The sequence below is a fragment of the Capra hircus genome, chromosome 11, assembly GCF_001704415.2.
Source record: "Capra hircus breed San Clemente chromosome 11, ASM170441v1, whole genome shotgun sequence".
NCBI lineage: Eukaryota > Metazoa > Chordata > Mammalia > Artiodactyla > Bovidae > Capra > Capra hircus.
Genome location: NC_030818.1, coordinates 106,093,340 through 106,107,212, shown reverse-complemented (window position 1 = coordinate 106,107,212; position 13,873 = coordinate 106,093,340). Strand labels below are relative to the sequence as shown.

The 13,873-nt window shown below is 62.2% G+C and overlaps 1 protein-coding gene across 14 annotated transcripts in view; it reads left to right on the top strand.

Annotated features, from left to right (window-relative positions):
• Positions 870-13,873, top strand: part of GRIN1 (glutamate ionotropic receptor NMDA type subunit 1) — a 28,406-nt gene continuing 15,402 nt past the window's right edge. For 3 of the 14 annotated variants that reach the window (XR_001918902.1, XM_018056248.1, XM_018056247.1), the window contains exons 1-5: positions 871-1,571; positions 3,763-3,897; positions 6,337-6,513; positions 8,403-8,465; positions 9,163-9,263. Coding sequence is in view for 10 of the 14 variants with exons in the window: in XM_018056248.1 (XP_017911737.1) it covers positions 1,314-1,571; positions 3,763-3,897; positions 6,337-6,513; positions 8,403-8,465; positions 9,163-9,263 (734 nt within the window). In the remaining 4 variants the exon portion in view is untranslated. Of the gene's footprint in view, positions 1,572-3,762; positions 3,898-6,336; positions 6,514-8,402; positions 8,466-9,162; positions 9,264-13,873 lie in introns of all 14 variants that reach the window. The other 11 variants (XR_001918905.1, XR_001918904.1, XM_018056249.1 and 8 more) reach the window with 8 other exon arrangements.

Sequence of the window (13,873 nt, the reverse complement as noted above, 5' to 3'; positions counted from 1 at the left end):
GGGGCTTCTGCGGTTGGGTCTGCAGAATCCTCAGTTGCTATTGGAAACGGTGATGTCACTGGAAGTGGGCGGAGCTTCAGTCATCCTTTGAGTTAGGAAGAAGGAAGCGCACCGCGGGGGTTGAGGGGGTTAGGACAAAGAATTGGAATCTTGAGGACTGGAAGGACAGGGTGGTTCTGTCAAAGGTCAGGAGGGGGTGCTGGGCGCCAGGAGCGCACCAGGAGAGGGGAGAAGTGTGGAGACAGGGTGTGCACAGGTCTGCATCAGCAAGGCCTCCTCGCCTCTGGCCCTCCTCCCACCTGCTGCAGACCTGAACCCCTCTGGCATGGCCTCTCCACAGCTGGTTGGGGTTCAGACCCTCAGACTCTCCTGGAAGATGCAGCTCAACATGGGGTGTCCACTATCATCCCTCCGTTCTTCTCAGTTCTCCAGGAGGGAGCCCGAGTCACATGGCCAGGCAGCCAGGGCCTCGCCCCCATTTTTGAGCCTTCTGCCTCCCGCAGGGGCGCGGCTCAGGACCTCTTCACAGGCCTTGCTTTCCAGCCGGCAGAGTCAGGCCCCGAAATATCACTGACTGCGGGTGAGGACTCGTGCACGCGCGCGCGCGCGCACACACACACACACACACACTGGCGCGAACACATTCGGTCCTGTTAAAGGACACAGGCGGCCGCCTGCGCTGACACGGACTCTCCTCACCTCCTCACGCTCGACTCCATACAGGTGCGAGACAGCCCAGGTCTCACAGTCTCAGCGACCCGTCCACACGCGCGCACACACGCGCACACGCGCGCGCGCACAGGCGTCCCCCTCTGGCGTGCGCTCTGAAAATCGCTCTCACGAACGCAGGCGCACAATCTGGCGCGGGAGGCGCCCCCGCTCCCGCTCCGCGCTGGGAAGCGGGGGCGGCAGGAGGGGCAGGCGACGCTAGCCGCGCTCGCCGCTCCGCAGTCGCTGCAGCCGCCGCAGCGTCGGGACCGGGACCAGCGAAGCCCGCGGAGGAGCTGCCGCCGCCGTGTCCTCGCGGCGCGAGGCACCCGGAGCGGCAGCGAGACCCGCTTCAGCACCGCGGACAGCGCCCGCCGCCCGGGCCGCGCTCCAGGGACCCACGCGCTCCGGGGGCTGCCCGGCTGGCCGAAGCCTCGCGGCACGCGTCCCTCTCGCGGGTGTCGCAGAACTAAGGCTCCCGGGGAAGACGCGGCGCCCTCCGTCCGCGGGATCGGGCGCGCGCAGGACGGCCGGGGCTTCCCGCTGGGGATGCACGGACGGCCCCGTGTTCGCGCCGCCCAGAGCCAGGGCGCTGCCCGGAGCCCATGAGCACCATGCGCCTGCTGACTCTCGCCCTGCTTTTCTCCTGCTCCTTCGCCCGCGCCGCCTGCGACCCCAAGATCGTCAACATCGGCGCGGTGCTGAGCACGCGGAAGCACGAGCAGATGTTCCGCGAGGCTGTGAATCAGGCCAACAAGCGGCATGGCTCCTGGAAGATCCAGCTCAACGCCACCTCCGTCACCCACAAGCCCAACGCCATCCAGATGGCCCTGTCTGTGTGCGAAGACCTCATCTCCAGCCAGGTGCCCGCCCCCCACTCGCCGGGCTCACGCGGCCCCGGCCCCTCCCCCTCCCCCACCCTTCCCCCCATCCTCCCTGCTTCAGCCTCCTTCCTTGCCGCTGTCCCCGTTTCATTCCATCCTTCCCTCGCCCTCTCGCTCCCCTTGAGAAAGGACCCAGAGGGCTGGTCTCGCCAGCAGCTGAACACCCCGCGTCAGCTCTGTGTCAGCCACAGACCAATCGCCTGTAACCGGGGCTTGCCCTCACCAGGCATCTAGCTGGTGTGTGTGGGCGTGTGGCTGTCTGTTTGGTCACTGTGTATCTGGGTGGTGGCGGGCATCCCAGGCCGCCCACGAGGCGCTGGCCTGGCCGCACGCAGGATGCAGGACTTTAAACCAGATGGGGCCCGGGGCCATCTTTATTCCTTCTTGGAGACCGCCATCCCTTCACCCTCCCCCGCCCCCATCCACAGTACTGCCTGACAGGGGAAGTGGCCCACGTGTTGAAGCAGGGTGCTCTCTACGGTGGGGATGGGGACGACCTGTGTGGGAGACACCAAGGCTCAGCGGCTGGCAGCACGCACTCCGGGGGGGAGGACACAACTGGCGATTTTGCCTGCGGAGCTGTCCGCCCCCGGCTCCGCGCCTGCTGCACCCCAATGAGACAGCCCGATCACTGCAATGCAGCCCTTTATGTAAGAGGCGGACCGACCCTGGGCCAAGTGCTGCTCACACACACTCATCCATGGACACTCATGCTCACATGTGCGCACATATTTATCCACGTTTGTGCACAGAGATGCCTAGACTTACACTAGCACTCACTCATGCATGTTGGCATGGGGTAATCCACCGCACACTCATTAACACAGACGCCCAGCCCCACGCATCTCCATGGGCACATGCATTCCTGCGCCAGATAAGTGAACACACGCTCAAGCGTGCACACACATGCACACACACAAGCAGACACGCCAGGGCATGCTGTACACACACACCCCCAGCACACACTTGTGAGCACGGCACACACTGCTCAGGCACACACGCACACACATGCTCGGGCACACACTGACCAGCCATCTCTGGGTGCAGATGGGGTCAGGGAGGGAGGAGGGGTAGGACCCTTTATGGGGATCCCTCCTCCCACTTACGGTTTTGCTGCCTGTGGGCACCGTTCTCCCAGGGAGTGCCGGGAGCCGCGGAGACAGCAGTAGCTCTCACTCACTGCTGTACGCTGTGGGCCAGGCGTGGGCATGGCAGCCGTCACCCCCACCGTGTGGGGCCAGCACACTCCCACCCATCTGCAGAAGCAGGGGGCCCTGTGGCTCAGACAGGGGAAGGCACAAATGGGACAGACAGGGCCTTCCAATCTGAGGGCAGCTCAGAACTACCAGGCCTTCTGCCCCATCTCCCTGCCTTGGAGGTTGAGCCACTGGTCCAGGCGTTAAGTCCAAGCCTCCTTGAGGATGTGGCCAGTGCCCAAGTCAGCTCTGTGTCTGGTTCAAACCAAGCGGGGCTCAGCCTGCTGCTGGAAGACATCAGCAAGAGGCCTGGGCCTCTGGGTGGCTCCCTGTCCAGCTCCTCCCACTAGTTCCTAATTCTCAGCCTGTAGTTGTCCCTGCAGGCCTTCTGGAGACAACCTCCATCTCTGGAGCATTAGCCTCTGTCCACCTCTGACACAGGATGGGGGTCAGTGGGGGCTCTGGGTGTGGGTCTCCCCAGCCCACAGCGTGGAGGCGTGCACAGCCCCAGACAAGACAAAGACTGGCCTTCGTCCTCCCGTGCAGCTCAGGGCAGCCCCCCAGTGTGGGGGCCAAGAGGGGAGGCCCTGGACAGCAGGAGCACAGGGAGGGGCCTGTCGTCTCCCTGCGTGTCTTCTTAGCCCTTGGAGTCTTGTTTTTAAATTATTTTCTGTTTGGCGGTGCTGGGTCTTAGCTGTGGCACTCGGAATCTCTAGCTGCAACATGTGGGATCTGGTTCCCTGACTAGGGATTGAACCCAGGCCCCTGCGCTGGGAGTGAAGCCCCAGCCACTGCGCCACCAGGGAAGCCCAAGTCCCTGGAGCTTGCCCTCTCTCTGCTTCCAGATGAGGCGCAAGTGCCCCCCAGACACACCGCTGCCTGCCGTGCTCCGCCTCTGCTGCTGCTGGCCGGCCGGCTCTGGGGCAGGGCCTTCCACTCCCCACTCGAGCTGACTGTGTCCCCTGTGCCCGCAGGTCTACGCCATCCTAGTTAGCCACCCACCTACCCCCAACGACCACTTCACACCCACCCCCGTCTCCTACACAGCCGGCTTCTACCGCATCCCCGTCCTGGGGCTGACCACGCGCATGTCCATCTACTCAGACAAGGTAAGCCTGACCGCGGTGCCCCCGTTGGCAGACCCAGGGCCGCCAGCAGCTTTCTGCGGAGGGGTGCGGGGCACAGGCAGAGGGGCTCAGATCGCGGGCTTTGGGCCCCAGATGATATATTCAGGCACACTCACAACTCACACCAGAATACAGTCTCACAGAGACACACAGACTCACCCACATACATGCACACCGGTACACACTCATAGCACTCACATTCACCCAAACTCACAGATGCGAACATATCTGTACACTCACGCCTGTGTGTGCACAGTCACACACAGTCACAAGGCCATTCACCTGCTCTTACATACGCACACACTGGTGTTCACACGTGCTCACACCATCACCCACTGCACTCTCACATGAAACCACCGTGTTCACTCCCCCACACAGGCCCATCACACACTGTGCCAGGCACACACACACACTCACATGCACACTCACAGTGACACACGCCCGCACACACTCAGGCACACAGCCCTCTGACAGGTGACAGGTGCCCAAAGCAAGCCCCGGGGAGCGGCAGAGGCCCTTGTGGGTCACAGGAGGGACAGACGGGACAGCTTCACGGACAGCAGAGCAGGGGCCCTTGGAAAAGGGGGTTCTCCAGGAGGAGGAGACGCCTAGAGGGGCGGCGCCACCAGGGACCAGTGAGGGTGTAGTTTCCAGCCCCCCCTAGAGGACGCAGCTGGAACAGGATTGAACTCGGTGCCGAGTGAGCCGGGTGAGCCGAGGAGGCAGCTGGGGGCCTGGTCTGGGGGTTGCGGTCCTCAGGGCTGCCTCGTGGCCCTCGGGCTGGGGGTCTGACCGGAGCCGTCTAATCGTGGAGCAGCAGCTGGGAGAGTAGAGAGGTCCCCGAGTCAGGCTGGCAGGAAGCTCGCCCCCAGAGCAGTGAGGAAGGTGCGCTGGCCCACACACAGCTCTCCCGCAGCGTCTGCCCCAACTCTGGGAGGACAAGTCAGCTGGGAGCAAACGCCACCAAGAGGCCGGGAGGGTGGTCGGCCCGCTCCACTTTACCCTTCAGACCTGGGGCTTCCTGCGTGCTCAGCCCCTCTGTCGTGTCTGACTCTGCAACCCCGTGGACTGAAGTCTGCCCAGCTCCTCTGTCCATGGGATCCTCCAGGCGAGAACACTGGGGTGGGCCACCTGCAGACAGACTGCGGACTCTGGCTCGGTGTCAGCAGAGAGGCAGAGGGCTGGGCTCTTGGGAACCTTCCAGCTCTCCCCATCTTCTCCAGATTCATCCTGTCCGGAGCCCTGAGCTCTAGATAACCCGCCTGAATCACAGAGGTCATCTCAGCCAGGCCTGGGGTGTCCAGGGAGGTCAGGGACGACGGCAAAGAGAGAGCAGAGTGAGGGGTCCTCTGGGACGACCACTGTGGGAGGAGGCTCGCGGAGGCCGGGCACCCCTCTTCCTGAGGCTCTGAGAACCACAGCCGCAGCAGAGCCTCCCGAGCTGCTCAGAGGCACTTACCCCTCAGCGGTGAGTGGAGGGCTCCCTCCTGCGCCTTCCAGCCTCTGCCTTCCGCACCTCTCTGGGCGCCAGGCCCGAAAAGTGCCTCCAAGGAGGACAGCAGCCAGGCGCCCGGGGAGGCCGGGGAGGGGAGCTCTCTCCCAGGCATGATGCGGACTGTCACGGACTCCCACTCCAGATACAGACCATGGCCCAGCACGAGGGCACACCTAGCAGCTGGACCTTAGAGCTCCACCCTGATCCTTCCAGAGCAAACCCCTGACCGTATGTGCCCAGAAGGCAGGCCAGGACAGCCCAGGCCAGAGCCAACCCGACACCCCAGCCGCAATGCCCTGCAGCCGTGCCACCTGCCGGAGGACAGACAGAGGCAAAGGGGCATTCTTGAGCCCAGATGCCAAGGCACGGAGAGGGAGCAGACGAACCCCTGGTTCAGGGTGGTCCCCAGGAGCCCTGCTCCCTGCACAGACCCGGAGGCTCCGCGCTGAGGGGGGCGGAGCCTTCTCAGCCCCTCACCCACAGGGGGCACCCTCAGAGCAGGCGGGGCCAGGGTGAGGGTTAGGGCAACACCCCCCAACGAGCCCAGGAGACTGGAGTGTAGCCCCAAGAGGGAGGTTTCCTCAGAAAGACAGTTATACGAATTCGAGACGGACCCGTGGGGGTCTCTGAGATGCTGGGCGTCAGCAAGAACTTTCTGAGCCTGAGTAGCTGTCCTGGGGTGTCCTGGGGAGTCACCCCAGGAAAAGTTCCACAGACCCCCCCGCCCCGTCTCAGTCAGGGGGCTGGTGGGCAAGCCGAGCCTGTTTCTCAGATGAGATGATGTGGGGTGCGGGAAGGAGGGGAAGCGAGGCCCCCGGGTCTGGGGTCTGTACGTAGCGATTAGGAGCAGAGACCTGGCGGGGTCTCCAACGCGCGCGCCCTGGCGGGATTTCTGGCCGCGCCCTCAGCCCTGCTGTGCCTCGCAGAGCATCCACCTGAGCTTCCTGCGCACCGTGCCGCCCTACTCCCACCAGTCCAGCGTCTGGTTCGAGATGATGCGCGTCTACAGCTGGAACCACGTCATCCTCCTGGTCAGCGACGACCACGAAGGGCGGGCGGCCCAGAAACGCCTGGAGACGCTGCTGGAGGAGCGCGAGTCCAAGGTGAGGCGCGGGCCGGGGCGCGCGCAGGAGCAGGAGCGGCGAGCCGCCGCCGTGTCTGTGGCCCGTGTGAACACCCTTCTCTTTCCATCGTGCGTGGTCAGCACCACTCCGTCTGGCGAGCGCCCGCCCCAGCCTGTCCTCGGCTCATTTCACTCGCTTTTGCCATTAGTCGAAATCTCCTTCGTGTCAGTCCCTGCGGGGCGAGGGCAGGACCACCTGGAGCTCCGCAAACACCCCGCCCCGCCCCGCCCCGCCCCTCCCCCAGCCCGCTCCGGCCCCGGGCTCGGAACTCACTCGGGGCGCCACCTCGCCCCAGCGCCGCCCCTAGGGCGTCCCCTCAGTGCGGTGGCCCCACGCGCCGCGTCCCTTGCGCAAAGGCTCGGTCCCCTCTGCTGTGACCCCTCCCGTGTCCTCTTGCTGGCCTCACTGCGCAGCTGCCGTCCGCCTAGCCGCTGCCCACCCAACCTCACAGAAGCCCTATCCAGGGGTGCCTGCCAGCCCCGCTCCCAGTCTTGGCCCTGTCCCTCTTTGGCCCCTTCTCTCCTTCCCGCCCAGGCTCTGGACCCCTCCTGGGGACCAATTAGGTGCCTGGTTCTAATTGACTGTTCTTGCCCAGCTGACCCCCATCCCTGGGGCGGTGGCAAGACCAGATTGGTGTTTCTGGGGGTCCAGGTGACCCCCCCATCCCTCCTTGTCCACCCCCACTGCCAGAGGAAGCCCAAGGTCCCGCCTCCACCCAGCCCTCAGCCGCGGGTGCTCCGCACCCGGGCTGTGCCCCTCCCGGGTTGGGTGGTGGCCAAACCAGGCAGAGAGGCCCAGGCAGGGGAAGGCCCTGGGAGGCAAGACCCAGGGATGGCGGGCGTACGCGCTGTGTGCAGAGGCGGAGTTGGCTTCAATAAGTTGAGTGCCAACCCAGGTGCCCCAAGGCACCATAGGGCCTGAAGGGAAGAGCGGGCATCAGCTGGGGGGAAGCAGAGGGCAGACCCAGAGGGCCCTGGGGGTCCTGCTTTAGGGGCCGGGCTGAACCTAGGAGGGAGGGCTGGCTCCCAGGGCTGCACCAGGCAAGTGTGTCCCCTTCCTTGGTGGCTGCACGCGTGCCCAGTGCATGCTCACACACACGCTCCCTCTCGCAGGCACGTGAGGTTGCTCCCAAGACCATCCACTCACACTCCTGCTGTCCCAGACTCAGGCCCCAGGGGCCCTCCACCCCCCCCCCGGAGGTCCAGCAGGCTCACAAGTGGCGTGTGCCCATGAGCAGGCTCACCCCGAATTCACACTCAGGTGCCTGCACGCACACATGTGCTCAGACGCGCTGACCCTCATCCCACCCCCGCCGCAGGCTCACTAGGCCGACAAGCGCACGTGGACGCCCGCAGATGCGCCTGTGTCAGGAACGCCCGCCACAGCCGCTCAGTGCCCGCGGGCAGCGGGGCATGCGCCACGCGCCAGCGAGGGCAGAACCCTGGGCCTCCCAGAGGGCAGAAGGGGTGCTGGGGGAGGGACGCCGCCCCATGCAGGACTCCCGTGGCCGGGGGGGTGCGGCTGGGACCCCATGGCAGGTGCATGGCAGGGTTGGGGGCAGGAGGGGTCCCCAGGGGGTGGGTTTCGCTTGGACGCAGACAGGCCCTCCCTCTCTCCTGAGCTTGACTGTTTCCATGAGCGCAAGTCCACGCGGGCAGGGAGCCTCAGTGGCCCCCGCGCCCCGCACCCCTGCCCCGGCCCAGCCCCGGCCCCAGCCCCGCCCCGGCCTAGGTGTTTGCGAGCTCCAGGTACGTGCCCGTCTGCAGACGTGCCGAGGAGGTGGTGTGATTGCTTTAGCGCCGTCATTTTCAACCGTTTATAATCTTCTTCTGTGTCTGCATATTCTCTCTGTGCACATTATTCATCAGAGTAAAAAAAGGAACTATGAAAACCTCGACCAACTGTCCTATGACCACAAGCGCGGACCCAAGGTATATATGCATGGACGTGCACGCCACCCACGACTAGGGAGCCCCGGCCGGGCGCCTCGGCCACCAGGGCTGCCGTGGGCCCAGCCGCGCCATGCCGCGGCCGAGCAGAGAGGAAGGAGAGCCAGGTCCAGAGCAGGCAGCCTAGGCAGGAGAGGCCGGCGCCGGCCGCCGGGCCCCCGCCCGCAGGCGGCCCGCAGGAGGAGCGGCTCTCTGGGGAGTGCATGTGAATCTTCGGGCCCCCGGGTTTCCTCGCGGAACCCAGGAGGGAGCCCGCCCGCCCGCCTGCAGTCCAGCCCGGGCCGCTCCCGCAGGGCCGGCGGACAGGCCCCGGAGGACCTCCCGAGGTTTTGGAAAAGGCGGCCGTCTCCGCCGTTTCGGATTGCGTTCCAAAACTCTTTCCTGTTTCCTGCCCGCTGCACGCCTCTTTCTGAGTCTCGGTCCACTTCAACTTGCATGCTCAGTGCAAAAGTGAGGCCAGGAATGAGAGGAGGAGAGCGCGGAGTGCAGAGAGCGAGCAGGAGGAGGACGCAGGAAGGCCGGCGCAGCGGGGCAGGCAGCTGGCAGCGCAGGCAGCAGGCGGGCCGCGGCGGCCCTAGGGCGCGGCCTCGGGGATCCTAGAGGCTGCGGCTCGACTCTCGCCCCTGAGGCGCTGTGTCCCCGCCCCGGCCGCCTGCTAACACTCCCGCTCACACTGCAGGCGGAGAAGGTGCTGCAGTTCGACCCGGGGACCAAGAACGTGACGGCCCTGCTGATGGAGGCGCGGGAGCTGGAGGCCCGGGTCATCATCCTCTCCGCCAGGTGAGGCCAGGCTGGGCCGGCCACCCGGCCACCTCGGGGCCAGGCCCAGGGTGCGCCCTGCTGATGCTGGGCTTTGCCTCCTGAACGCCCCCTTCACCGCCCCCCCACGCACACACAGGGCCTTGGGGATGGCAGAGGGATAAGCCCCTGCCCTTAAGAAGGCAGAGGTGGCCTGGGCGGTAGCGGCTGACCGGGGTTCTGGGAGCTGGTCGGGGAGGGGTCCCGGGGAGGGGATGAGGGGCCTGCAGAGAAGGTCCACGGCAGGGAGAGGCCGGGGCCCTGGGGTGGAAGGGTTGGAGCGGCCAGACTAGGCAGCTGCGAGAAGGGAACCGGTTAGGGACCTGACCACCTGGCTGCTGCTGGAGGGGCCTGGCCCCACCGTGACCTTGGAGCTGAGCCCCAGTAAAAGCCTCCCTTTGTGCAAACGGCTCGTCCTGCGAAGGGAAGGCCAGGCCACCAGAAATAGGAGACGGAAGCGCCCTGCCCCAGGGGACATGGGGGCCCGGGGAGACCTGCCGCACTGTCCGCCTGTCCCAGAAGCTTTGCAGGCTCCAGCAGGGGTGGGGTGCCCCGCCTTCCGTCTGCCCCGGATAGAGCCTGCTCCGTGGGCTGGAAGGCAGTTAGCAAGCACTGATCCCCCACACAGCACACACAGCACATGCACTCACACAAATCCACGGAACACACGTCACACATGTGCCATCTACACGTGTACTGTACACACGCATGTGCATGCGACCTGCTTCTCTGTTCTCGTGTACACGTCTGTGCCATATACACAGGACAGTCATACACACACACAGGCACACAGCCACACACCACACACACACGGACTCAGGGACACTCAAACACACACAGGCACACAGCCACACACCATACACACACGGACTCAGGGACACTCAAACACACACACAGGCACACAGCCACACACACACACACACACTCAGGGACATTCATACACACACAGGCACACCGCCACACACCACACACACACACACACACGGACTCAGGGACACTCATACACACACACAGGCACACCACCACACACCACACACACACGGACTCAGGGACACTCATACACACACACAGGCACACCACCACATACCATACACACACACTCAGGGACACTCAAACACACACACAGGCACACAGCCACACACCACACACACACGGACTCAGGGACACTCATACACACACAGGCACACAGCCACACACCACACACACACGGACTCAGGGACACTCATACACACACAGGCACACAGCCACATACCATACACACACACACTCAGGGACACTCATACACACACAGGCACACAGCCACACACCACACACACACACACTCAGGGACACTCATACACACACAGGCACACGGCCACACACCACACACACACACACACTCAGGGACACTCATACACACACAGGCACACAGCCACACACACACACACACACGGACTCAGGGACACTCATACACACACACAGGCACACCACCACATACCATACACACACACACACACGGACTCAGGGACACTCATACACACACACAGGCACACAGCCACACACACACACACACACACACACACACTCAGGGACACTCATACACACACACAGGCACACAGCCACACACACACACACACACACACACACACTCAGGGACACTCATACACACACACAGGCACACAGCCACACACCATACACACACGGACTCAGGGACACTCATACACACACACAGGCACACCACCACATACCATACACACACACTCAGGGACACTCAAACACACACACAGGCACACAGCCACACACCATACACACACGGACTCAGGGACACTCATACACACACACAGGCACACCACCACACACCACACACACACACACTCAGGGACACTCATACACACACAGGCACACAGCCACACACACACACACACACACACACACACTCAGGGACACTCATACACACACAGGCACACCGCCACACACCACACACACACACACTCAGGGACACTCATACACACACAGGCACACAGCCACACACACACACACACACACACACACACACTCAGGGACACTCATACACACACAGGCACACCGCCACACACCACCACACACACACACACTCAGGGACACTCATACACACACAGGCACACAGCCACACACACACACACACACACTCAGGGACACTCATACACACACAGGCACACAGCCACACACACACACACACACACACACACACTCAGGGACACTCATACACACACAGGCACACCGCCACACACCACACACACACACACTCAGGGACACTCATACACACACAGGCACACAGCCACACACACACACACACACACACACACACTCAGGGACACTCATACACACACAGGCACACCGCCACACACCACACACACACACACTCAGGGACACTCATACACACACAGGCACACAGCCACACACACACACACTCAGGGACACTCATACACACACAGGCACACCGCCACACACCACACACACACACACTCAGGGACACTCATACACACACAGGCACACAGCCACACACACACACACTCAGGGACACTCATACACACACAGGCACACAGCCACACACACGCACACACACACACACTCAGGGACACTCATACACACACAGGCACACAGCCACACACACACACACACACACTCAGGGACACTCATACACACACAGGGACACTGCCACACACCACACACACACACTCAGGGACACTCATACACACACAGGCACACCACCACACACCATACACACACTCAGGGACACTGATACACACACAGGGACACTGCCACACACTACACACACACACTCAGGGACACTCATACACACACACAGGCACACAGCCACACACACACACACACGCACTCATAGGACATTCATACACACACACAGACACACAGCCACACACACACACACACACTCAGAGACACTCACACACACACAGGCACACCACCACACACCACACACACACACTCAGGGACACTCATACACACACACAGGCACACAGCCACACACCACACACACACACTCAGGGACACTCATACACACACACAGGCACACCTCCACACACCACACACACACACACTCAGGGACACTCATACACACAGGCACACAGCCACACACACACACACTTGCCTGACACTCATACACACACAGTCACACCACCACACTCATACACACACACAGGCACACAGCCATACACACACACACACACACACACACTCAGGGACACTCATATACACACAGGGACACCGCCACACACCACACACACAGACACTCAGGGACACTCATATACACACAGGGACACCGCCACACACCACACACACACACACTCAGGGACACTCATACACACACAGAGGCACACAGCCACACACCACACACACACACTCAGGGACACTCATACACACACACAGGCACACCGCCACACACACACACACACACATGCACTCACAGGACACTCATACACACACAGGCACACTGCCACTCACCACACACACACACACTCAGGGACACTCATACACACACAGGCACACCGCCACACACACACACACACTCGCTAGACACTCATACACACACACAGGCACACAGCCACATACACACACACACTCGCAAGACACTCATACACACACAGTCACACCGCTACACACACACACACACATGCACTCACAGGACACTCATACACACACACAGGCACACAGCCACACACCACACACACACTCAGGGATACTCATACACACACAGGCACACCACCACACACCACACACACACTCAGGGATACTCATACACACACAGGCACACCACCACACACCACACACACACTCAGGGATACTCATACACACACACAGGCACACAGCCACACAAACACACACACTCAGGGACACTCATACACACACAGGCACACACACTCAAGGACACTCATACACACACAGGCACACTGCCACTCACCACACACACACACACTCAGGGACACTCATACACACACAGGCACACACACTCAAGGACACTCATACACACACAGGCACACTGCCACTCACCACACACACACACACTCAGGGACACTCATACACACACAGGCACACCGCCACACACACACACACACTCGCTAGACACTCATACACACACACAGGCACACAGCCACATACACACACACACTCGCAAGACACTCATACACACACAGTCACACCGCTACACACACACACACACATGCACTCACAGGACACTCATACACACACACAGGCACACAGCCACACACCACACACACACTCAGGGATACTCATACACACACAGGCACACCACCACACACCACACACACACTCAGGGATACTCATACACACACAGGCACACCACCACACACCACACACACACTCAGGGATACTCATACACACACACAGGCACACAGCCACACACACACACACACTCAGGGACACTCATACACACACAGGCACACCGCCACACACCACACACAGACACACACTCAGGGACACTGATACACACACAGGGACACTGCCACACACCACACACACACACTCAGGGACACTCATACACACACACAGGCACACAGCCACACACACACACACACGCACTCATAGGACATTCATAC